Source organism: Perca fluviatilis, chromosome 23, assembly GCF_010015445.1.
Source record: "Perca fluviatilis chromosome 23, GENO_Pfluv_1.0, whole genome shotgun sequence".
Taxonomy (NCBI): Eukaryota; Metazoa; Chordata; class Actinopteri; order Perciformes; family Percidae; genus Perca; species Perca fluviatilis.
The window spans coordinates 8,458,427-8,483,360 of NC_053134.1; the positions used below are offsets into that span (position 1 = coordinate 8,458,427).

Consider the following 24,934-nt stretch of genomic DNA (forward strand, 5'->3'; position numbering starts at 1 on the left):
ATCGAGGCCAATTACAGCCTAAATGCAGGCTTAATTGTAATATATACTATATTCATAAGCCATTTGAGCAAGTGTTTATATCGAATATATTTATCATCATGGTTCATTCATCATCGTTTGTCATTTTGCCTTTGCACCGTGACTATTTGTTTGCATGAAAATTAGAAAGCAGAATAGTTTTTACGATAACTATGGGATGCAAAATCTATCTTATCTGACAAAATGCACTCAGGTACCAACACCTCCCACTCGAAAGAACCTAATGCACCACATTCACATTCACACCCACACTCACACTTCCTTTTTTTAATGTCTGCTACATGGCAAGCTCATAAACAGCAAACCAAAAATAAAAGCTATATTGTTTTCCACATGTGACTGCCCCCGAGAATATCTCCCTTCTGGATAAATAGAAACCAAAGAAAATCTCATGCATTTGCAGTATTTGATGAAAAAAACACAGCTTGAATAGTGAGTTTACTATCTAGCACCAATTCATTAATATTCTATCCTGTTGCATTAACAGTAAGGAAATACCAAAATATTGTGCATATAGCATAGCATTAATTAGGGTCAAAATGTTAATTATAATTTATTTAAATGTGAATAGGTGTCATGTTTGTCTTTATAATTAATGTACATGACATAGTGCTGATTTCTGCATATAAGCAGTTTGTGAAAAGTTACACTTTTTGCTGCTCTTAACACTCAAGAAACTTAAATTTCATCAACAGAAATTCCAAGCAGAGACAGAAAGACAATGGGCCACACTTTGACACAGGAAACACAGGTGTAATCAATAACATTAATTGTGAACCTGCATCAGAATCAGAATCAGAATCAGAAATACTTTAATAATACATTATTTCTGTTACTGGGGGGGGGGTGCAAAATGCAAGACTTTGACACCAGATACCAGGGTTTGTGTCTCGCATCTGGATAGGTTTTTATGTTTAATGCTTTCAGTTGCCCAAACAATCATAAAAATGTGAATGATGCGTTGCCACAAGCTGATATTGTAGGTACACATATACTACATGTTCAGTATTTTGTTAAATTTGCAGATGTGTTCATAAAAAAATGTGTCCTCGTTATACCTTTTTAAGCTATTGGCTACAAATCACTAGTTGTCAAATCAAATTTTTGTGCAGGTTGGCATAATTTTCACCTGCCTGCAATGGCAAGTCAAAATGTCTGTGAAAAATGGCTATATTGAGCACACAGTTTGGTTGACAAGAATCTCAGTGATGGAAAAAAAATGGTAGCTTTATCACAGCAGGCATTGTGACTTGCACAGGTGGAACTAATAACGTTAATTGGAGTGTCTCACCATACCAATGAGTCAGCATGTTCACCTAAATGGGATGCCGCAAGCATTAACGATATCACTTGCGCCTGCGTTTGACAAGACAAACTGCCCATTGTAAAACAGACCAATATAACGGAGTTGTGTTTATATTATTGGTTGTGAGACGGGAGTTTAGAGCTAGCCAGAGAGGAAGAAATAGAGTATGGACATCACAAATGGAAAAATAACCCACAAAAGAATGCAAATCTTAAAATGTCAAAATTGTGTGATTTACCATTCATGCAATGTTGTCAGAACGTGAAGAACTCAAAAATCCTCCTGTTATTATATCTTTGGATCCTTTACACATTATTACAAGATTGTTAGCCTCTTTTTTTCAAGCCTTGAAGTCACGCTAGATACAGTAAAAGGAAATTAGCGTTTTGTGTAATATTTGTGGTTTGTTCACAAGTAAAACCAGATACAAACAAACAAACAAAGTGTATAGCTCTTTATTTCATTATATAACTGTCAGCGTTGGTGGCTCTGTAGCCTTTTTGCCACCAGTTTGTTGTTGAAGTAATTACGATTCAGAGATGTATTAATAGTTTTTTCTCACTTGGCTGCCCTTAATAACAATCTGTATAATATGACATGAATGACTTGGAGATACCATGTTGACTGGTACTAGTATTTCAGACCCCCTGACGAATGATGAAAAGCCCCGGTGACTCCACAACAACGTAACAGAAGTCGGGCGTGAGGAAGGGGGAGGAACATCCATAGGGTAAAAGTAAAACCCCACTAGAACTGCAGCCGCTCACATTCCGGCCTGTGAAGTTTCCAACTATAGACCTTTCAGGTTGCAATGAAAATGTTTCACATATCTATTTATACCACCTTGTGCATGCGCTTCACAAAGCTGTTTTGACACTATACATTCCAATCTATTTATGTTGGGATTTTGTACAAGTTACAATCGGACCTACCATTCCCACCAGCTATACATATCTGAAGTGTGTATAGGAATATATTCTGTATGTGAATGATGTTATACTCTCAGCGGGACTGTTCAACAATTATACCTTAGATAAGATGTTGGGCAATATGTTCAAGCTGTTTTTTTGCTCTTTTTTTTGCTCTAACAATTTAATTAATGAGAAAGACCTCTCAAATCAAGAGTTGAGTCACTTAAATCTGCAAAAAATCTGTTTTTGGGGGCTTCTTGGGGACAGTGGAAACAATCAGTAAACATTGATTATCACCTTTTGATCTGATATGTCGAGCTTGTTAGCAGACAGTTACTTATTTACACATCCTGCAGACACAGAACGACATTAACATTCATTTGGAGTCGTGTCCACCTGATGAATGTAAATCAAGGATTTATTCTCCTTCTAGATCTGTTTTGCTCCTGAGGGAAATATATGGCTCTTTGGCTGCTAAATGCTGCCGACATCCACCAGCTGGGGGCTAACTCTGTTAGCCTCTCTCTGTCTTTTCACTGAAAACAGCTGATGAGAGCAGTGAGACTGAACCGAAACGGTAAGATTGCCGGTAAACCAAAACAATGAACTCAAAGAGACTAAAACACTATATTATACACAATAATTGTCCGTGGATGTCTCTTTACAAGTGAGGCCTTTCACATACCAGGCTGTTCTCATGAAATATCCGTACATATACAGTAGCTACAGTAATGCAGTGTAATTTGAGACTGTCCTCTGTAAGTCCTTATGTTCAAGCAGCAATTACAACTCATATTTATGTTTATAGCATGTAGTGGTGGTACCCTCTAATGGCCGTTGTAATTATGATGGGAGCAAAGCAAGAAGAGCACCAACTAAATAAACTAAATAAATACTTTATTAAGTGTATATAGATGTAAGTAATGCTTAGTTGTTAATAAATGTATCATTGTGTTATAGATGAGTAAGAAGGTGTTAATAAAGACAACAATTTGGGTAGACAGGTTGTTAAAATATTCCATAGTCTGTTGTATATCCTCAGCAGCATAAATTGTTTTGACCTTTATATCATATTCCTCAGTAATTCTGTAAATGAGCTTCAGGAAATCTGAATCCAAATCCATTTGTTAACAAAGAACAACTGCAGACTGACCTTAATAACAAGCTAGAAACCCAAACAAAACAGGTTATGCTGCCAAAAGACATAGCCTACATCATATCGTCATATCAGACACAATAAAAAATGGTTGTTCTTTGGCACATTACTGATCTTACTAAAAGCCAATTATTATAAACCCCTTATCGGGTGTTTCCTATATGAATGTGGCACAAAGATCTATGCATTAACATTGAATTTTGCCGTGGTAACTGTGGAACAACAGTATTATGTCTTTCGGTGGCATCGCTGGGAAATATCTGTGTGCAGCCATTTTGTCCAGATGCAGATATTTCAAGCACCTGTCATGAAACCTGAGGTGACATTTCAATCGCTCCTGAAGGCCTTAATGTATATGCATTTCCTGCACAAAGTCAGTAGGTTGTAAAGAGCCATTGGGAAAAAAAGAGATGCTTGATGCAGTGTGACAGCCAAAGTGTTGGGTAGAGTTTCACATTCTATATATAAGCCTGGTGACTTGTGTCCCTGTTGCTCTGTTCAAATGCCAGAGTCCCACTGTCAAAACAGAGAGAGGGGCGCAACAATATGATGGACCTTTTTGAGACCAACCCTTATCTTTTCAATGATTTGCGCTATTTGGAAGAAGGGGATCATGGACCACTACAGCACCTGGACATTTCCGGGGTGTCTCCTCTGTACAACGGCAATGACAGCCCGCTGTCCCCGGGCCAGGATAATGTTCCGTCTGAGACCGGGGGGGAGAGCAGCGGGGAAGAGCACGTCCTTGCGCCCCCGGGTCTCCGGACGCACTGCGACGGCCAGTGCCTCATGTGGGCCTGCAAGATCTGCAAGAGAAAGTCAGCGCCGACGGATAGACGCAAGGCCGCCACGCTCCGGGAGAGGAGGAGGCTCAAGAAGATCAACGAGGCCTTCGACGTGCTGAAGAGGAAGACCGTGGCCAACCCCAACCAGAGGCTACCCAAGGTGGAGATTTTACGCAGCGCCATTAGTTACATAGAGAGCTTACAGGATCTGCTGCAGACGCTGGACGAGCAGGAGAAACCGCAAAACGGATCATCCCACAAAGAACACCGTGTAAGATATCACTGGATGCCAATAAAATCCTCATAGTGTCCCCATGATATTCCTTAGGAGTCCGTCTGTGTGCCTGTGGAGGCTATTCAGATATTTTTCTAATGACATCATGTTATGGCTTTTATTCCCAGTTGTATCAGTAACATCCCTATAATATTCCTGCATGACATTATGATGTGTTTACTACATTTTTATATCTCGGTGTCACTATGATATTCTTATTCCAGTTAAGGCTAACATGTGACATTCAGTAAGGATGTCCCTAATTAGTTAAGTTGGCCATATATATATATATATATTTTTCTGTTTAGATGTCCCTATGATCTTCCAATAACATTCATCCATTTTTTTATTTGGAGTTTTGTCTGTCAAAAGAATATGAATTGCCAATTTGATGAAATGTACTTATGTTTATGTATAAGGTTTTAATATTAACTGACAAAAAACACGTATGGGTAACACGTGCATGGTCAACTTACAGGTGGAGTATCACTGGAAAAAGTCCTCAGAGACCTGGCCGACCTCTGCCGACCATTCCACTGCAGCAATAATAAACCAGAGAGAAGGTACGTCTGTCAAACTTCATTCATACAATCAACAGTAAAAACATAAATAAAATAAAACCATTGTGAGTCATTGTCCTTTTGTTTTTTCAGGAACCAGTGAGTCTTCTGCATCCTCCAGCCTCCTGCGTCTGTCCTCCATCGTGGACAGCATCACCAACAGCGACAAAAAAAACTTCTCCACAAACTGAAACATAAGCGAAGACCTCGACTATAGACAACAATTTTCGAATTTCCATTATTTATCTCTAAATTATTTCCACTATATTCAGCCATTCTGGCTTCTGTTTATGTAGTCTTCATTTGTACAGCAGGAGCAACAAATTTGTACATATTTTATAATAATGTTTAGCTTTATTTATTTTATATTCAAAAGCAGATAAATTCCTTTAAGAAAGCTGATATTGTATTTAAATATTTGTACATAACTGACCAAGCCAATAAATTAAACTTTTGCAATACTCTAAACCACTACTTTCCTAATTCTTCAAGGGCATGCTGGACAGGAAAGTGCATCCATGTATTTGATGTAACAATAGGCAATTCAAGCATCACACCACATATAGAGACTCTTTAAGCTTCTTTACCATTGCAATGTTAAAAACAACAATCGTCATGGAGAGTTTAAAATTTCTACTCGGGCACGAATCATGGGTAAAACATTTTCTGCAAATAAAAGGTCACTCTACCCCTCACTGTATCTCTGTGTTTTACACCCAAACCATTACCAGTTCAAGGTTTACCAGTTCCCCCTGCATTCACGGCTATTAGAAGTCCATAAAATCAGTTTAAAATGCCCTGGAATAGTTTGCTTCTCTTTGTTCCAACTGGCCTCCAGCAGGACTGATCCCGCAGCAGTAACTCGAGTCCCCTCCAAAACACAGCGTGCCTCTCCTCTCCTATCACATGTTTGGGGGACATGGAAACTTTGGCAGCAGGATTGTGGGTGCAAAGCCCGCTGGGATAATGAAGTTATCTGAGCCATTAGGTCTTAATTCATCATCGCTTGCTTCGTCGTCACGTGGTAGAGTGTTTACATGCGAGCTATTAAAATGTGTGTGACGTGGATGATAACGGGAGAGCCATTGATCATTTGGCTTTTTTTTTTTTTGTTGTTTTTTTTTTTTTTTTTTTTTTTGGTGTGTTTTTGTTTTTTTTTTTTTGTGGGCGAAAAGCCCTCGTCTCTTCAGGCCTGCAGACACAGAAACACACACACACACACACACACACACACACACGTCCATGCAAACTGTCCCGTGTGTCAGGTTTATTAGAAGGTCAAGACTACAATGTAACATCCAATAAGGGGAAAACAAAGCTATTTCAAAGAACCAGGGGGAGAGTGCAAACTGAGTTTTTTTGTGCCTAAATAGTATGTTGAGGAACTGGTTAAGGATGCTGAGATGCTCCACAGAAAGGTTTAGAATGTTCTATGTGCCCACAGCTGTGAAACCTTAGAATTACTGTGCATGTGATACTTGCATGTTTCCTGAGTAAATTTATAGGGTTTATTCAGGGTATGTATTGTTCTTTCAATTTGTAAATATTTAAAGGTCCAATGTGTAGGGATTTCTCCCATCTAGCGTTGAGATCACACTGTATATCACAATCAACTCTCTCGCACCACTCAGTTCAAAGTACGTATTACAGCTACGGTAGCCTTCCTTCACGCTTCAAAAAGCCGGTGTCTTGCTCTGTTCAATATCCTTTTTCTTTTTCTGGGCGAAGAAGAAGACTCCTTTCCTGAAATTTGGATTTTGAATACGTGTGGTCCTCCATGTTTCCTTCTTCAAACTTGCCGGGAAGCTACGATACCCATTAGCAGCATTAGCAGCACCTGTGAGTTTATCATGTGACAGCAAAAACGCGAAAGGCGGAGCAGTATGTCCTGTATGTCCCTTACCGGCTAATGTATTTCAAGATGACGCATGAATATGGAGCGTCTACCCCAGTTCATGCAAATGCAAATGTAAAATTTCAAGCCAATAGGAATACTTGGAATTTATGGTGGAGGTAAATATTCATGAAAAAGGACAAGTTTGTGTAACGTGTGTAGTTGTTCACTGATAATGAACAACTACACACGTTAGACACTGGACCGTTAAGGTTTTCTTTCACATGCATTGCCAGTTTTAGGGAATTTGTTGTTTCCCTTTTGGCGATTAATAAAGTTATCTAATCTAATCTTTGCTATACTTATAGGCCTACTCTGCTACATTTAAGAGGCAAATATTTAAAGTATTTGTCAAGTAGTATCCTACTTGACCCACTACATCATTAAAATGCTGCTTAAGTATCACTAATACTTATCTGTAGGTATAAATTATAAATGGGGCCATTCTGCATAACTACATATTTTGTACTTTTCATACGTTTAACTAATTTAAGTAACTTCATTACTTCTGTACATTTAACAAAAATTTTGAAAGCAGGACTAACTCATCATCGAGTAATTTTTTTCCCTATTTGTATTAGTGCTTTTATGTAAGCAAAGGATATGAATACTTGTTTCACCACTGAGCTGAATTAAGAGCTGAAAAACATACAGTAATCCTTATATTGCACTTTTCAACAGAACTATTCATATCTTTGACCAAATATCCTGTTTTCTGTAGAAACCAGACAGAAACCTGATACCCCTAAACAGTAATGTGGTTTTAATGGGCTCCTGCCCACGCACTCAATCTGATAGCAGTGTTACTTCATTACATTTTGCAGCTCCATGGGTATCTGCTCATTTAACGTTGGTTAATGTTGGTAATGACTGCATTGACCTAAATTGTAGACCAAAGAAATGTTTGGTTCAACGTGGGTACTCTGCAGTTGTATTTACTGTAAAAACTCAATATCCAGCTGTGTTTTGAATCTTACTGTCTCATACAGTACAGTATATGTTCTCTCCATCAAAGAAACGGCACATTCTGAGAGCCCTGACTTTCTCTTGTCTAACTTTACAGGCAATTCGGTGTTACTGATAACACCATATAATTCTCATTTGGCTAAAGGCAGTGTTTTTTAAAAGTCAAAGCCGATGAAAGGCGAGCAGTTGTTTGGGGGGCTTTATTTTCCTTGAATGTCCTGCGAGGAAAAGGATTCACTGCAGCAGGGCTGGCATGCACCTCTTTCTGCTCACTGCCAAACAAATGCTGTTGCCACTCAAAATGCTTTTTTGTTTCACTTATTCTTGTGGGGAAAGTAAAATGGACTTTATGTGTGGTGAAAGATAGCCTTAAACAAAACCCACTGAGCTTTGAAAAAGAATGTATTTATCTTCTTGAATTCAATTTTATTTAGGCCTGTTCACATAATTGATTTTCCTTTGAAGAACTCTGAATAAATGTGTATTTTTAAATGTAGTTACAGTTACAGAGACATTCTTAAAACTCCAAATTCACTAACAGTATTTTGGCAGTTAAAATATATAAAATGTGATTAAACATGGGCTTTAATTTCACCTAAGGGAGCTTAAGAGAGGTATCTATTTTGCTGGAATGTATGTGATAAATCGCCTCTCTGTCAGGGGTTTGTGTTGCACCAAACAAGCACCATATTAAGTCAAAGCATGAGGCAGTTTAGAAGAAATAAGGTTTTCAGACGTGATGGGTGATGGACATAAAAGATCACCTCCTGCCCTTCACTTAACTCTGCCTCTGACCCTTGAGAACAACAAAAAAGCAAACTCACAAGAGTTCCCAAGAGACCAGCCGAGCGCACTGATCACAGCACCGGCCTGCGCGCAATAACTGCGCCAATATAAGTATTAAACGCCATGTGCTGCGCCGATCTAACTCCAGCCTCAATTAGCTATCGCTTGATACCAGGTTTTCTCATTGTCGACCTTGTTCTCAGCCTTTGATCTTCTCAGCAGCTACAATCGAGAGCCGATGTCTTCTTCAGCTGTGCCTAATCCAAACTCCGACGGCAATTCAGAGGCAGCATGAATACTGGTGTTTTCTTAGGTGCGCACAGTTCCCAGAGAAGGGGGCTCGCCAAACGTTTTGACACATTGTGAGAAATATCCGCATTGTATCCTTGTAAGCTGTCAACAACATAATTAGTTAAATTAGTCTGCAAGTCAGAGTCGAACTGCAAAAAAGCCCCCTTTAGTCTGAGAGAGAGAGAGAGAGAGAGAGAGAGAGAGCAATTCTGTCAATAGAGAGACAATTAAACTTCACTCCAAAGCTATGTCACCATCTTTATTTTCCAGAAACAGATGTGGACAGCTTGAAACTAAACAGAATGAGGCAAAATCTGAAGAAAAGTACCTTTTTTTTTTACAACATTTCTAAAACCTCTTGTGAGGGTTTGATTTGCACTGTAAAACATTTCAAAATATCCAATTTTTTTTTTTCACTTGTATTTTCTTTTCTGTTACAAAAAAGTAAACATTAAAAAAAACTCCTGCACCATAATGGCCATCTGTGTGCTGCTGAATCAAAGTACCTGAATTGTGTCAATAACTTTTAACGGTTAAAATTTGGTCCTTGGACGCAGGGAATTGTGCAGTGGTGTCAATTGTGTAATTACTGTCTTGATGAGCTTTGGCAAACAGGGATCCCCTCATTCACAGCACCTTCAGTGATGAGCTTGGGGTGTTTAGAAGGGGCTTACCACTGTAATGTGAATTCACAGGGCTTGAAATGTTACACCTTCCTTTGCAGCTGGGCTGCATCTGCAACGCTGTTGTCTCCGCCGTGAAAATTGGCCTGCATAGTCCGACAAGTGGTCACCCTCTTTTTCTGCACAGTTTTGACTAAACAAAACACTCTGTCTTTAAAATGCATGTCTCTATAGCAAAGAGCCACTTTCGTTGTCAGGCTTTGATTTGATGCCTGTAGGCCGGTTACAGATAAATCAAGCACAACAACATAACATAAAAACATAAAGCTCTTATGATTACTCAAAAAGAAGTCATGCTGTGGTTACAACTGCAAATCTTCACCCACACTCCTGAAACATTCCCAAGCACTGTATTCATAGTGGCATTGCAGGAGAAGGGCACTTGGAAGGAGACAGTGGTGATGAGTAGGAAAACACCAGTAAGTGCAGATGTGGGAAACTCTGCAGGGTACTGGGGGGTGAGAAGCAGCGCGTTGGGATGGGGCAGGGAGGGAGCTGAGCTAACCCCAGCCTGCCTTCTGGCTGGGCCAATGGGCCATGGTAATTAGATCTGGCCAATGTGGGCCCTGGGCTCTGGCCTGGGGGCATATAAGGGGGGCCTGGGGCAACAGACTCCTCATATCACTCAGAGGTCTCCTCTCTCTCACCCCACTCCTCTACCCTCCTTCCTTCCTTTGCACCCATCTCAACATCCATTCAGACCTCTTTTCTTCAGCAAACATGGACGTCTTCTCACCATCCCAGGTCTACTACGACTGTGCTTCATCTCCAGACAGCTTGGAGTTTGGCGCAGGCTTGGAGCTCGATGGCTCCGAGGAGGACGAGCATGTGAGGATCCCCGGAGCCCCCCACCAGCCGGGACACTGCCTCCAGTGGGCCTGCAAGGCCTGCAAGCGCAAGTCCAACTTTGTGGACCGCAGACGGGCCGCCACCATGCGAGAGCGCCGGCGGCTGAAGAAGGTCAACCACGCTTTCGAGGCTTTGAGGCGCTGCACCTCGGCCAACCCCAGCCAACGTCTGCCAAAGGTGGAGATCCTGCGCAACGCCATCCAGTACATCGAGAGCCTGCAGGATCTGCTACGAGAGCAGGTGGAAAACTACTACGGCCTACCTGGAGAGAGCAGCTCTGAGCCCGGGAGCCCGCTGTCCAGCTGCTCTGATGGCATGGTAAGACCTCTCATCCACATGTTCAGCCTCTTCATGCAGACATCTGGTTGTGCAGAGTCTTGCTCCAGCTCTGAAACCAATGCAATGTCAGCGAGGGAAACGACTACAACTGCATGCGAGCCAGAACTTCATCTTTTAGAAACTTCACCTGAAAAGACCTTTATTGTTGTATCTCCAGAGTCTTACATTTAAGCCCTGTCATTTTTCATTACCATGTAGAGTATTTCATTTGAAAATAGAGCCTGCATTTCCAATTTAGAAACCTATTGTTCAAATAAGCTTGTTTTGCCCCAAGACCTCAATTACAATGCTTCTCCATGCATGTCACACTCTCTCGTTGTTCTTAAATACAGAAATCTTGTATCTCTGTCCTCTGTGTGTGATGGGTGTTATTAAAGGTCAGGTTGAATTAGTTTTTCTCAAAAACAGTCTGAAGGAGACAGTGTATCAGCTAATACAAAAGAACTTATCATGCTGGCTGGAGTAATGGCTTTCTCACCACCGGACACTTTATAGCCCTAATAAACTGAGCTAAATCCACCTTACTGAAGTCTGGCAGGAAAAACCGGGCGCTTTTCTGCATTCCATCTTGACTGCATGTTCTGCACCGCTGCCAGGATTTTCTGCAGATTTACTAGGAGAAAGTGTCATCTTGCACAAACTGGTGTTGCTTCCACTGATACAATCGATTCGGCACGCTCAGATCCAGGCAGGGGAAGGGAGTGCATATACTGACACTTTGGCTTTAAGGTGGATGTGAAATAAAGAAGCCCATAACTTTGGAATTCAGGATTTATTAGCCTGTCCAGAATATCATGAAGGGCATTGGTTGTTTGTTTTTTTCAAATTTGTCCTGCTTATTCCTTTCCCATATATACATATCCAAACATAACACATCATTTTCTGTTTGCAAGAATTCAAGGGTAAAGTTGATTTCTGGTTTCCTTGCAGGCTGACAGCAACAGTCCAGTGTGGCACCATCTGAATGCAAACTACAGCAACGGTTATTCATATGCGAGGAACGGTAAGACCTTTTGAGAGCAACAGCAGCCGGATGTGAATATGACATGAGCATTTGTGTCAGCATAGTGCTTTAAAAACCCAATAACTGAATGGTAGATTATTTTGAATGTATGTTTTATTTTGCCTCTGGGAGTCCTAAAGTACCAGGATTTAAGTATATTATGATGTAAATCTAAAGCTGATAAAACATATAGATAAAAAAAATTAAATAATGTTTTTTTGTGCTTTTTAATAAACACGTCCTCTGTCTTCCTCTTATCAGACAGTTTAGGCGACAAGGCAGCCGGAGCCTCCAGTCTGGAGTGTCTCTCCAGCATCGTGGACCGTCTGTCCTCGGTGGAGTCCAGCTGCGGGCCGCCAGCTCTGAGAGACATGGCCACCTTCTCCCCCGGCAGCTCCGACTCGCAGCCCTGCACGCCGGAGAGCCCCGGATCCAGGCCCGTCTACCACGTCCTGTGAAGGAAACTTTGCTGTGACGTGGATATATTACGGGCAGGCACCCTGCTTTCACCACACACCAGCTGCATTTGCAACAAGAAATGAGAACTAGTGTTGTGCAAATCTGAAGAAGACTCAGCCGTATCTAAAGACCTGCGGCAAGCAGCTTTTATATTGTACATGAGATTGTAAATATGTAATGTAAATGCCCATTTATTCTATACATGCTATTATACCCAATGAGACATATTTAATTATGACAGTTAATGTAATGTTGCATTATTCCAACATGAAGTGGTATTTAAGCATTTTTAATTATTTACTTTACATGTTGCCATTAAATTTTTCACAGTTTTGTATAAAACTTTGAGCCATTTGGAATTTATTTCGTCTTCCTTTTCTGTTTCTTTGTGACCATGTGTTCAAATATTAATCATCAGGCTAATGTAGTCAAGAAATATGGTCCGTTAGGGTTGTGTTGTTCACTCGTGAAGACACCATGAACATGAAACACCAAAAACTGATGACTAGCTGACACATTTTTACACATTTTGTAACACAATATCTAACTGTGAGAGCAGTTGCCATCATTATAACACTGGTCAGTTACAGTTTAGTGGGTTTGCAACTATTTAAAGATGCATCATCAGCTAAATTAATCATTTAAGATACTGTAGCAGGTTCTTGTGCTTTTGCATGCTAACAAATACAAGTCCAAAAAGGTGGCTTCATCAAAATAAAAGGGCAAGTTATTTATCATGTCTCGCGCAGGGCTCGTCCAGAACATTCTAGACTGTCTCCAGCTAACAAGGTGTGGAGATCACATTAGAAACTGATAGAGGTCAACTGATACCATTAATCATTTGACAGTGCTGTAATCACTCATGTAGCCTACTGCGTATAAGTCATTACAATAGTGTAAAAGGACATTTTATCCTTCTAAAATATGTTCACCCCCCCCTTCATCATAGCAAGGTTTTAAACAAAAGAAGACAAGTTAACAATGAAGTTTACTCATTAAAAACACATTTGTCCTTCTTTGTTCACAGCTTTTTGTATTTTTGATGTGCCTGGGAGTGTTTAGGGGGAAGCAGCACTGTGTGTACCTGTTTGTTCTTCCAAATGTGAGTCGTCATTAACACCCTTGATTATACCATCAACACCAGAGTTGAGAACAAATAGCCTCTAATTGTGCTTGAGGGGGAGGGGTATAACATGTGTGTCCTTCTGCATCGTGTCTTTGACCATGCTGTGTTTATCTCCAGTTTATGTAGTCTATTGAGAGGCAATACAATTGTAAAAACCACAATACTTACACAGAAAGATCTATATTATACAATATCCTTTGTGGTTATTATTCTAATGGGTGGCTGTGGCTCGGAGGTATAGAGTGGTTGCCCCCCAACCACAAGATGTCAAAGTGTCCCTGAGCAAGACACTGAACCCCAAGTTGCTCCCCGGATGCTGTATGTATGGCTGTCCACTGCTCCCATAGGATGGGTTAAATGCAGTAATTGAATTTCACTACATTGTACTGTCAATTGTATGTGACAAATAACAATAAGGTTTTGGGGTTCTTATGATTACATTCATTCAAATTTCCTCTCCTATAATGTCTTCTTCTACTTTTGCTTGGCCTTTGTTATTTTACAAATAAATACAAAATATCTACTTGTACCTCTCTTATAGGATTCCTTATAATGGTGTCTCAATATATCATCATTTTGCTCTTGAGCTTTATATTCTTTATTATTGTTTGAAATGCTGATGAGAAACTAAAGCCATTTCACTGTTGCTATTCCTTGTCAACAGTGGTGAAAATTACAATCAGATCCTTAAGTAAAAGTGGAAATACCAGCATTCAAAGTCCTGCATTCAAAAAATACAGAAGTGCTCTCTACTAAATAAAGTATCAAAAGTGGTACAATAAGTACAAGTACAATAATTCCCTCTAAAATAAAGTGGAGTAGAAGTATAAAGTGGCACAAAATGGAAACACTCAAGTAAAGTACCTCCAGTGGTGGGAGAAGTATTCAGATCCTCGAATAAAAGAAGCAGTATAAAAATACTCCATTACAAGTAAGTGCCCTGTATAGAAAATGTAAAAGTACATAACTATTATTAGCAAAAGGGTATTTCAATTATTAAAAGAAAAAGTACTCATAATGCATAAAAAATGGCCCCTGTGTTGTACTATTATATATTTTTATTAGATTATTATTGGCAGTGCATTCATGTGCAAGTAGCATTTTTATGCTTGCAGCTTTCCATCTGTGCCAGTCAGCTAAAAAGGCTCAAATCTTTGATGACGTTTCACTTGGAAGGAAGTTAGCAGGTGAGACACACGCTGCAAAAATGAGTCAGTTCCATTCAAAAACGAAAAAAAATTAATAAATATGTGCACATATTCATCCACCTATCCAACAGCACTTTCTTATTCTACTGCTGGAGAGAAGCTCAGAGTAAAACAATAGCAGTTCCACAGTGGTTCCGTCTCTCTGCTCCGGTACTGTGAGACACTGAGGACATTCCAGCAGCGCCTTGTATTTCACCAACCACCACGGCTGCGTGCGTGCGACACTCCAAATGTCACTATGTCATTTTCCATGGCTTACACTTTGGTTGTGATTCATGAATCGCTCGCTCACTGAGCCTGGGGTGTCAACACAAACACATACTATGAGTTTGCATCTAGGTTGTTGAGGCCGAACATGAAATCAGGGGAAATGAAAGATAAACAGAGAGAGAGAGAGAGAGTTTTATCAAATCTGACTTTCATTATTTATTGATTTGAATTTGAATCTTGACAGAGCATGGCTATTATTAAAAAAAAATTGACTCTGGGATAGCATGACTCAAATACCAGCACAGTCATGACTGTAGTACTCAGTGAGACCACAAGGATGAGGTGTTTCTTGCATTTCCTACATCAACACTACATTTTTAGCTCCTATGTTTGGATTTTAATGTAATCAAAATGAATGGGCAGGTTTTTACTTCAGGGAACTATATATAGTGCTTATCATAATCCTAACATTATGACTCTTGAACGTACTTTATATTTGAGGGGAACTACTGATCTTATAATGAAAGTTTAACTGGGATCTTTGGAGAATTGAATCTGCCCTCTGGCAAAATCTGTTATACAGCTGTCTAAGCAAGGCTCTGCAAAGATAGCAAAAATGGAGATGATGTAATGTAGTTGATTATTTGGTTTGTGGAGTTTAGAGCATTTAATCACTATAACACCCGTGTAGATCCACATTTATTTTTCACTCCTGTGATGTGATCCTGAGGAGGTGTTACATTCAGGCTCTTTGCTCCTGATTAACGGCCACGGACACGGGTGAGGGATCTGTCACCTGCATAAATGTCACCTGCACTCTTGAGTTTTGTCACTTCAGGCTTTGGTCAGTTGCTTTAGAATTGGTTGTTTGCTGGAGAATAGCTCCAACGAGGATTTTATTGTACAACATGTTGCTGGTGAAGAAGCAGCACTGCTTTGTGCTTCTGCTGTCACCGTTTGAGTTTAATACCTTCCATTCACAAGAGTCTCTTGATTAGCTGCAGTGTGAGCTCTCTGTATTGAGCTAACACAAGGTCATTGACTTTCTGTTCCAGGGCTAAAAACCTGCATCACCATCTTCAGAGGGGCATTTCAGTGCACACGGTTTAATCACCTCACCTTCAGCAGCTGCACTTATCACTGAGAGGCAATCAGAGACAGGCTGTTGTATCATTGTTAGGAGAAATAAACACATCACAGTTGTTACTGTAAAATTATTATGCTGCATGCTACTATACTTTTGCCGATATTGTAATTATTCTAGGTACCTGACTGGGTATCAAACCAAGAGACACAAAACTATCATTGAAGAGTGAGGTGACCTCAGTCATTTTTCCTATTATCAGCCTGAATGGAGTTAACATTCTAGAGTTAAACAATCCAGTATTTCAGACTCTAATGTTCAAAGTTCTAAGTATCGCCACATAGAGCTTAAACAGCTGATTTAACACGTGTTTTTCCTGTATGATCGGATATCATAATCGAGATAGTTTGGTTATTTTTAAATCGGGTTGTATAAGGGAATTATCCATAGTCAGTGTATTACCTACATGTAGATCGGTGTCGGCGCACCCCCAATTTGGAGAAGCAGGGAAAAGCACCGACACGGAAGCTAAGCAATGTACTGCTCTGGACGGGGTCAACAGCTAAATGTATTTTAGCCACCTAAAAAAAAAAACTGAAGTCGTCATATTGCTCTCTTTAAAGCTGTGTCCTGCGAGGTAAAATTACAGTTTTTGTCAAAGGAGTCTGGTAGCTTGGAAGAGAGCATAAAAAGATATAATGGCTTCAGTTCCCCATCCTAAAGGGCTGTCTGACACCAAGGTAAAGCAGCGAAAAATGTCTAAATATAGCGCACACTTAAACTTTTTTTAGGTGTCTAAAATATGTTTAGCTGCTATCCCCCATTCCACAGCAGCACATTTCTATTTTTATTGACTATTGTCCGCTTCTCCAAACTGGGGACGTGCCGACCGCCATCTCCTGTAGGTAATACACTGACACTATGGAGAAGTACCTCATGCAACCCCAATTTCAAAAAATCCAAACTATCCTTTTTAGACTCCCTCCTGCAATGTACACTGCCACAATCTGCTGAACTCTATGTTCCCACCAAAACAAACCTTGTAGAAATAAATAATTTGTATCTCTTTGGAAGGGCTTGGATGTAGCAAAATCCCTAATCAAACCATCTGTATTTTTGCAAATCTATATTTTCTTGTACTTCTTTGCAAATAATTATTCAGAAGATGACAAATCTGGGTGTTACACTGCTAACATAATTTCCGGTGCTCCTGGTCAGAGTTAACTAAATGATAAAAGGGTAGTATGGGGAATGAAGAAAGGGTCAATAAAGCATTCACTGTACACAAGCACATAGATTTATTTATACAAATATAGTATGTATAACAATTGCATATCAACAGTTTGTTGTCTCTTTTTTATCTTGACGGTAAGTACAGGACCATAAGCTTCAAAAATGTTCAGTCAATTAAGAAAGAGTACCTGTGATTTAAAGATACAAAAAGGGATCAGTTGTATTGAGATGTTCTGCTTGACGAACCGAGCGTCCTATAAAACCTGAGCCCAGAGGTGACCTAATACAAAAGCTTTGGCATTATGTGACCTAAGTGCTAACAGGTTATTTAGGAAATGGTAATGCCTGACACATTTTATGCATGTAGAAGGATTTTGCTCTGCTGGACTTGTGCAATTAGATGTAATCTTATGAAAAGTGATCACTTTCTGTCAATAAATCCATAAAGGAATAATCATTAACAAAAAAAAATGCCACATATTAACATCATGACAGCTTTTCATTCGCTGTTTCAACATACAGAGTCCGGATGGAGAAAAAAAAAGACTCTGGCACACAGGAAGTGATGCGTTTTATGTTTTGGATTTAGTTAGGAAAAATTGAAGGAGAAAAAAAAGAGGTAAAGCCTGCACAGTTGAACAAACAAAGAAAAGAAAGCCACCTACCGAAAAATCAAAAAAGAACAAAAATACAAGACCGTATCAGTGACACAAAGAAGTAATCTCAGGGAAGTGTAGGGCAAAAGAAAAACACACAACAAGGAGCGCTTAGCACCAAAGATGGAGACGATAGAAAAGTAATAATCACTTTTATCAACATTTCCGTTACAGGTACGGAGGATAACAGGAAGTGAAACATTCCACTCAGTCTCGTAATAACTTCTCAAAATGATTGTCAAAACAGAAACCAGGATCTACATGAACTATGTGCTAATATTCAGCTGTTATACAAGGAATAAATAATAATCTGCACATCTTAGAAAGAATACATAATATTTAAAAGGAACAATAAAATGAATAAATGATATATCTATGATCTCATAAACTATAAAATAGACTGAACAACAATTATAGCATTATTTTTGATTTAATTCCCACTCTGTTCGAATAAAAACTGGTGACATTCTGTTTGTCGAGAACACGACATATAACATTTCTGAGGACTGATTTTAACTTTGGTAAAATTTCTTGGTAACATCTTGGTCTCATGGTATATTTTCTAGATAAATCTCAGTTAGGAGTGGCTTACCAAGTCTGGTAATAATCACAGTTATTGCACAATAATTATTCATGCCACCTGTAAATCAATAATCTCTTTAAATGGCACAGAGGATATACTGGACACAGAAGCTGCCTTACAGTACATAAGACCCATTTTACTTTACAATGATTTACATGTGCACATATCCCATAAACTCTGTATATATGCATGTATCCGATTGTGAATTTAGTGTCAAAGAATGAAAAAACTTAAGGATGTGTGTTATTGCTAAACCTACAAGATACAAAATCTTTCCTGCTACAATATAGAAGGTAAAAAAAGAGTCCACGTTTATTCCAAAACAGGACAAGTTTGACAAAAAAAGAAAAGAAACTGATGGTCATTCATACAGAGATACAAGCACCTGTTGAAGAATTAATAGAAACACCACTGTACACATGACATCTATGGCAAAATGGCAAAGGTGCCGCGGTGTAGTGGAAGTCGGTGAACAATCAAAAATGGATGACTGTAAACAAAACAACAAACACAAGAAAGGGAGTTTCAGTAAGACTCACAACCGGGGGAGAACAACTTATAAAAGTGAATACAAAGTTAAAATGGACAACTTTTAGTGCTAGCCTCCCTCATACTTGTCTTTCAAAGCACCAATTTCAGGACAAACGGCTCTCTTTGTTTTTGCTCAGTAATCGGTGGTACACTGGAAGGGAGAGAGGAAGTAAAAGAGTCTTCTACTTGTTGGTTTCCTCCACGACGGAGAGATTCCTTTGGGATCCTCAACAACAGACAGATGGTCTTTGAGATCCACCTTTTCGCTCACCTTCACTTCTTCTTTTTTTGGAACAACCTGCAGATCATTTAAAAAAAAGAGAAACAAACTGAGAGCGATGGCTTAGAGCTCGCTGACGGTTCAGACTTAGAGACTTGAATGTTATCTTGACAACATTCTGCACAATGCATATTTATTTATTTATTTATTACTCTGTGTCACCTCATACTGTGCAATATGTCATTTCAATTTATCTGCACCTTACTCATCTGTATATCTGTGTCTATATATACTGTCTGTTTATATAAGGGTGTTTATAGTGTCAATATTACTATTATAATTATAACTAATTCAATTGTTTTGAAAAAAAAAATCTTTTTGTAAATGTTTTCCTTTGTCTATTTAATGTGTATTTGTGTTATTCTGATGTGTGTGAATCTTTCTTTTGAGCTGCTGTAACAAGGGAATTTCCCCAGTGTGGGATTAATAAAGTCCATCTTATCTTATCAAGCTAATTCTGTATTGCCTGATGATTTTACCAAATGATCATAGATTTAAATGCTGCTTGATTCTCATACCAGCTTCAATTCCTCCAACTCTCGTGTTTTTGGTACAACAAATCCACTTATAAAGGGATAATTTGGATCTTGCAGTGGGGTTGCATGAGGTACTTATCCATAGTCAGTGTATTACCTACAGTAGATGGCGGTCAGCACGCCCCCAGTTTGGAGAAGCAGGCAGGAGTACTGCCTCGGAAGCTAAGCAATGTACTGCCGTGGACGAGTCAGCAGCAAAAAGTATTTTCTTTACTATATGTTATATATATGTATATATGTCTTTTGTTTAAAGTTACTTTGAACAAAAGTAAGTGACTGTATTCATACAGTATGTATAAGAGCTAAAGTTTTGTTAATTTCCATGTATTAATCTGCTAACTAGAAGAGAAGTTTGTTTGGGAAATGCTGCCTATATACAGTATATGCAGGGTTTGCTGCAGCAATTCATAGTGGAGGCGGGTCACCTTGCCTCTATTAACAGTTAACATACTTTTATAAAATAATACATTCAACTCGCTGGAAAAAAAGGAGTAGAGGCAGTATGTCTTACATATATTTATCATCTACTAATTGATCAGGAGACCAAACACTCAGCTGTGTAATGTAGTCACCTGTGTTGGTGGACAGAGAGACACAGTCAGAGAGACAGTGACAGAGACAAATGAATGCCAGGCAAACCAGTGGCTTATGTTGCATTCTTGTCTGCTTGTGCGTGTCACTTGGTCAGCAGCCTCTTGGCCGCCAAAGCAAATCTCTGCGGTCAGCATGCCAGCATGGATACTGTACAACATGATCCCTGCTCAGTTCCCTCTCTGTAGCTCTACCATAATACACTGTTACAAGCTCCCAAATACCTTCCCAAGCTGCACCGTGCCAAGTGCAAGACAAGAGATATGCTTGGGGGATTTGGTATCAAACGGGCAGCGACATAGGGATCTTGGACACATGCCCACCTCCAATACGTCAGGGAAACGCTTACATAATTCGGGAAGCCTGGCCAGAACTAAGCATAGCATGATATGATTTAGCTTAATGGTCTGATTAGTGTCTGACTAGTTTCTTCTTGCTTTTCTTCTGCTTTAGTTTGACTGGCAGTGCAGAACTTTGTTCTAAATTTGGACTGCAAAAATACTGTTTAAAGCAGACCCTCCATCCAGCTGTAGCTTCCAAATCACAGCATTACAGGCTGTATTATCATCGTACCTGCATGAACATGAGCCACAGATGTAATCGGTTTTAGCTTGAATAATTTACAGCCTTTACAACAGAATCACTGGCAGAACATAGCAGAAGCAGTAAAATCTGCACAGAGGGATACCAGCTGCTGAGTTTGCAAAACATACCACTGAGGTTTTAGGCTTCGTGCTGGGATGTAAATGTCTGCTAGTCTGCACACGAGCCAATTAAAGTGGATGCAAGGCAAAGCAGAGCATAGGTGAATACAACTTAAAAGGACAGTTGAACATGCTTCTTCTATATTCCTTTGCTGGATGCTTGCAAAATGTTTTAATTTTGACACTTGACTCAGGAAATCCACTTTACTAATTAAGTATATACTGTAAAAAAAAAAAAAACTAAAAAACAATACAGATGAAAAGTAAGCTTTCTGAGGAGATTTAAAATATGCTAATAAATCTGCCTGCAGGAGAAAAAGTCCAGTCACCTTGAAACTGGAACAGCTGGGAGTCCAAGGCTGTGCACATGCTCATGAGGAAAATGATAAAAGATAATACTGTATGTGGATATTATCTGCATCTATATCTGTATCCCCTCCTAAAATAAAAAAATAACAAATAGCATACACTTCAGATCCAAAATTCTATCAAATAAAAAAGAAAGAAAATCCATGTTGAAGCTCATCTTGAGTTCACCATAGTCCAGTCCAGGCTCAACTGTGCAGACTGCGACTCTAAGCTAAAATAAAGCCACACACCGTTCATAAAGATGCCCACATAAAGATGACACAGAGCTGAATCAAAATCAGCAAAGTATCCCTTTAACATCTACTTCCAATATGTCCCAGCCTATTAAAACTTGGGACTGACTAATCATTCATGTCATTATCTTCTTCTCTGGCGGTGCCTTACCTTATGTCCGACCCCCACCCACCCCTCACCCTTAAAGCAATGAAGCGCCTCACCTACGACATGTGGTTCTGCTGAGAGGCCACGTTCTGCTGCTGTTGCTGCTGCTGCATGAGGATCTGCTGCTGCTGGCGTCGCCGGGCCGTACGCAGCTTCTCAAAGCGAGCTTCCATCTCCTCCAGCACTTTGGGGGTGTAGCGAACCACCAGCTTAACACTGTCCTTGGCCGCCTTCAGTAGCTCCACCGCTTTCTCGTGGTGCTCGCCCTCCACGCTCTGCAGGGGGTTTAGCGACAGAGAGAGGGTAGAATTTTAAATGCAGCTGATTTGAATATGTATTCTTAAAAATAGTAACTCCCCTTTCCTCCATTTTTAATACCCTGTGATATTATGTGAAACTAGCAGGCTTACAGTCAGTGTTATTCAACTCTCTGTTGCTGTTGGAGAAGTATTTCTGCTTCTTACTCAAGACATGTGCTGCACTTTGATGTCAATAGTTCCTGACTGTTGACTGACATATCAAACTGAGCATTGCTCCATTGTGTGAGAAGTTGCAAAAAAAATATTTCAGTCACGGATATATCTTTTTGGAAGCGGGCTTAAATAATAAATAGGGATAGAAAAGCTTATCTGCACTCTCTCTCCGATCCATACATCGAGGCATTGTCCCCACATTCTGTATCAAAAGGTCAGACCTACCACGCCATTGACGGACAGGAGCTGGTCCCCTCGCTTTAGGCCGCCCTGCCTCTCAGCCACGCCTCCAGGGATGATGCGGGAGATGTAGATCGGGGAGTTCTGTTCCTTGCCACCCATCACGTTGAAGCCCAGCCCTTCCTCGGTCTTGGGTAGCTCCACCACTCGCGGGTGGGAGTGACCTTCGCTGGCTGCGAAGGCTGCAACTGTGGCCTGAAGGAAGAGAAGGAAGATGATCCTTCGTACGTATTATCTTACTACTAACTATCCCCAAACCCTGACAAAAATACCTGTATGTACTGTACATATTCATTTTGAGACATTATATAGTATAAACAATGTGTAACACTGGGTTGAATTGAGCCCAAACATGGGCTCAAATCTAAACTTAACCTGCACAACCTAAAACATTTGATTAGTAGAGCTAATGCAGATAGAGTAGAGTTTAATGGTAACTTGCTAATGCAGAAGAATCTACAAGTACAATATAGAAATATACAGTACATGTATCATGAAGTACTTTCATGCTTTTGTTACAAACGCAGTTCCCAAAAGTCAAGGATGAACTTCACTGCTCAAATACATTTTCTTTGTCATTTGAGACAACAGGCATTATGGATTTGTAGTCCTACTTTTGAAAAGGGCTACTAACACTAACTACACTACACTAACCAAAGCTACACATCACCATGACAGCAGGTGTCATGTTGTTTGACCAAAACTGCTGCAAAGTCTTGCAGCATTATAGCTTCTAGTCTTCTACGTTACACTCACAATGAATGCAAAGGATGAAACCAATTTTAAAAGTACTACAAAATGATTGTGAAGCTGGGTATACAGAATAATGTGAACCTCTGCTGCACCTTCTCATTTCATTGAGGATGGCTAACAAAGCATTAGGATTTAGTCAGGGCTAGGGGAATTAGACTCCACATGAGAAGTTCTCTGGCTTTCTAAGCACATGGATTAACACAACCAAGTTCACACTGGAGGAGCAGCCAGACACCTTTCACCCTCTGTAACTCTACCAGCTGGTTGATGTCACTCGCTGGCTTTGAGGTTTCTTTGAAACGCAAACTTCTTGCTCCTCGTACGCTCAGAGCAAAGCACCCAGGAGCTTGTTAGCCCAGGCTGGGAAAGCTAATGGCAGACGAACAGAGAAAGAGACACCCCGTGCCCACTGATCCATAGATGCATTGCCCCAGGTGCCTAGCTGTCAAGTCGGCATCATCTATGATATGTGAGGTAGATCGAGAAAAGGGAGGATTAAAAAAAAAGTAGAGGTGGGGAGGTTCTGTCTGAAGCTTTTGCAGATGTGTATCTAAATTCCCCAGCAGCAGGCAAGTATCTTGGCACTTTGAGGCCTTTGATGCGCCATCCAGGCGGTGTCCCCATCTCTGCTCTCCCTTCCATATTCATATGCATCTTCATATCCACATTTAGTTCTGCTCAAACTGTTTTGCTCATTTCTCTCTCCTCTCCTGCTGCCTGTTTTAATCTGGTTGTTGCATCTACCAATTTACCCTCTCCCTCCCTTTTCTCTTTCTGTCTTTCTTCCTCTGCTCCCCCTTCCCTCCGTGTCCCATTGTGAAACTAAATGCATACCGTCGCCTCCCGGGCCTCACAGCACATCGACCTTCAAAACTTTATCTGGGTTTCAGCAAACGAAAAAACTATCTGGCAGATGGCCGGCGCCTCTCAAACACAGGAGGCATTTCAAATTAAAAGCGTGCTAGAGGATACCTTTTGGGTAACAACAGTGTAAGTATGACTTTTATATCCAAAGCCACTTGATCATCAGCTCCCATTATTTTCTGATAGTCCCTGTCTCCATTAAGATCAGTAATAAGAGCCTCGAGCCAGGAATTAGAGGCTGAACTGATTTAATTAATGAAGCAATCAAAGAGTATCAAGTTGTTCAAGTGAAACACAAAGCCCAAGTGTCAGGAGATTCACCATCCCACTAACTAAAGTAGGGTACTTGAGCAGAAGCATTGCCGTACTTCATCTCTTTGGTCATTAGACTTCATTTTCAATACCATTGCTACAGTATGCATCTTTTTGTTTTGTTTTTCAGACTATCTGTGAGATACTGATTGAATGGAATTGCCGCTTTGGCCTGGCTTAGTGCTATCTAAAAATACTTTTAAAAACATCCAGTGCTCTCAGTTTAGAGTGTCCCCACAGCTAAGCCAGCTCAGGCCATTAGCTGTCTGTTAATTGCCCAGTGGATATGCAATTTTAATATAGATTTAGGAGCTTCTCAACATTTTGGCCAAAGAGGGAAAAGTAGGAAGGAATTTAAAAGCTGCTTAAATCATGTATTTATGGTTGCTTCAGGCTTATGACAAAGAGAGACAGAAGAGACATAAACAGTTTTTTTCCCCAATTTAAAGGGAGATTACTCTACTCATTCATACAGATGTTATTTTTCAGATCACACAAT

The 24,934-nt window shown here is 40.0% G+C and overlaps 3 protein-coding genes across 4 annotated transcripts in view; 2 read left to right on the forward strand and 1 right to left on the reverse strand.

Annotated features, from left to right (window-relative positions):
• The first annotated feature begins 3,897 nt into the window (after positions 1–3,897).
• Positions 3,898–5,668, forward strand: myf6 (myogenic factor 6). The gene is made up of 3 exons (XM_039791157.1): positions 3,898–4,468; positions 4,950–5,034; positions 5,125–5,668. Exons 1-3 carry the CDS (start codon positions 3,959–3,961, stop codon positions 5,220–5,222), a joined length of 693 nt encoding a protein of 230 aa, XP_039647091.1. The 5' UTR covers positions 3,898–3,958; the 3' UTR covers positions 5,223–5,668.
• Positions 5,669–10,234: 4,566 nt separating this feature from the next.
• myf5 (myogenic factor 5) lies at positions 10,235–12,608 on the forward strand. The gene is made up of 3 exons (XM_039791202.1): positions 10,235–10,818; positions 11,770–11,842; positions 12,104–12,608. Exons 1-3 carry the CDS (start codon positions 10,372–10,374, stop codon positions 12,298–12,300), a joined length of 717 nt encoding a protein of 238 aa, XP_039647136.1. The 5' UTR covers positions 10,235–10,371; the 3' UTR covers positions 12,301–12,608.
• Positions 12,609–17,203: 4,595 nt separating this feature from the next.
• Positions 17,204–24,934, reverse strand: part of lin7a (lin-7 homolog A (C. elegans)) — a 34,685-nt gene continuing 26,954 nt past the window's right edge. Inside the window, exons 4-6 of one of the 2 annotated variants that reach the window (XM_039792117.1) lie at positions 22,492–22,701; positions 21,854–22,068; positions 17,204–19,230 (exon numbers count right to left, since the gene is read on the reverse strand). In XM_039792117.1, the coding sequence (XP_039648051.1) occupies positions 19,206–19,230; positions 21,854–22,068; positions 22,492–22,701 (450 nt within the window). In that variant the 3' untranslated portion in view covers positions 17,204–19,205. Of the gene's footprint in view, positions 19,231–21,849; positions 22,069–22,491; positions 22,702–24,934 lie in introns of both variants that reach the window. The other variant, XM_039792118.1, reaches the window with a different exon arrangement.

What these genes read in the sequence shown, in the direction of transcription:
- myf6 (XM_039791157.1), top strand. Translation starts at nt 3,959, where the DNA reads ATGATGGACCTTTTTGAGACCAACCCTTATCTTTTCAATGATTTGCGC. An exon ending in CATCCCACAAAGAACACCGT is followed by an intron (nt 4,469 to 4,949) that starts GTAAGATATCAC and finishes GTCAACTTACAG; the next exon opens with GTGGAGTATCACTGGAAAAA. An exon ending in AATAATAAACCAGAGAGAAG is followed by an intron (nt 5,035 to 5,124) that starts GTACGTCTGTCA and finishes TTGTTTTTTCAG; the next exon opens with GAACCAGTGAGTCTTCTGCA.
- myf5 (XM_039791202.1), top strand. Translation starts at nt 10,372, where the DNA reads ATGGACGTCTTCTCACCATCCCAGGTCTACTACGACTGTGCTTCATCT. An exon ending in CCAGCTGCTCTGATGGCATG is followed by an intron (nt 10,819 to 11,769) that starts GTAAGACCTCTC and finishes GTTTCCTTGCAG; the next exon opens with GCTGACAGCAACAGTCCAGT. An exon ending in TTATTCATATGCGAGGAACG is followed by an intron (nt 11,843 to 12,103) that starts GTAAGACCTTTT and finishes TCCTCTTATCAG; the next exon opens with ACAGTTTAGGCGACAAGGCA.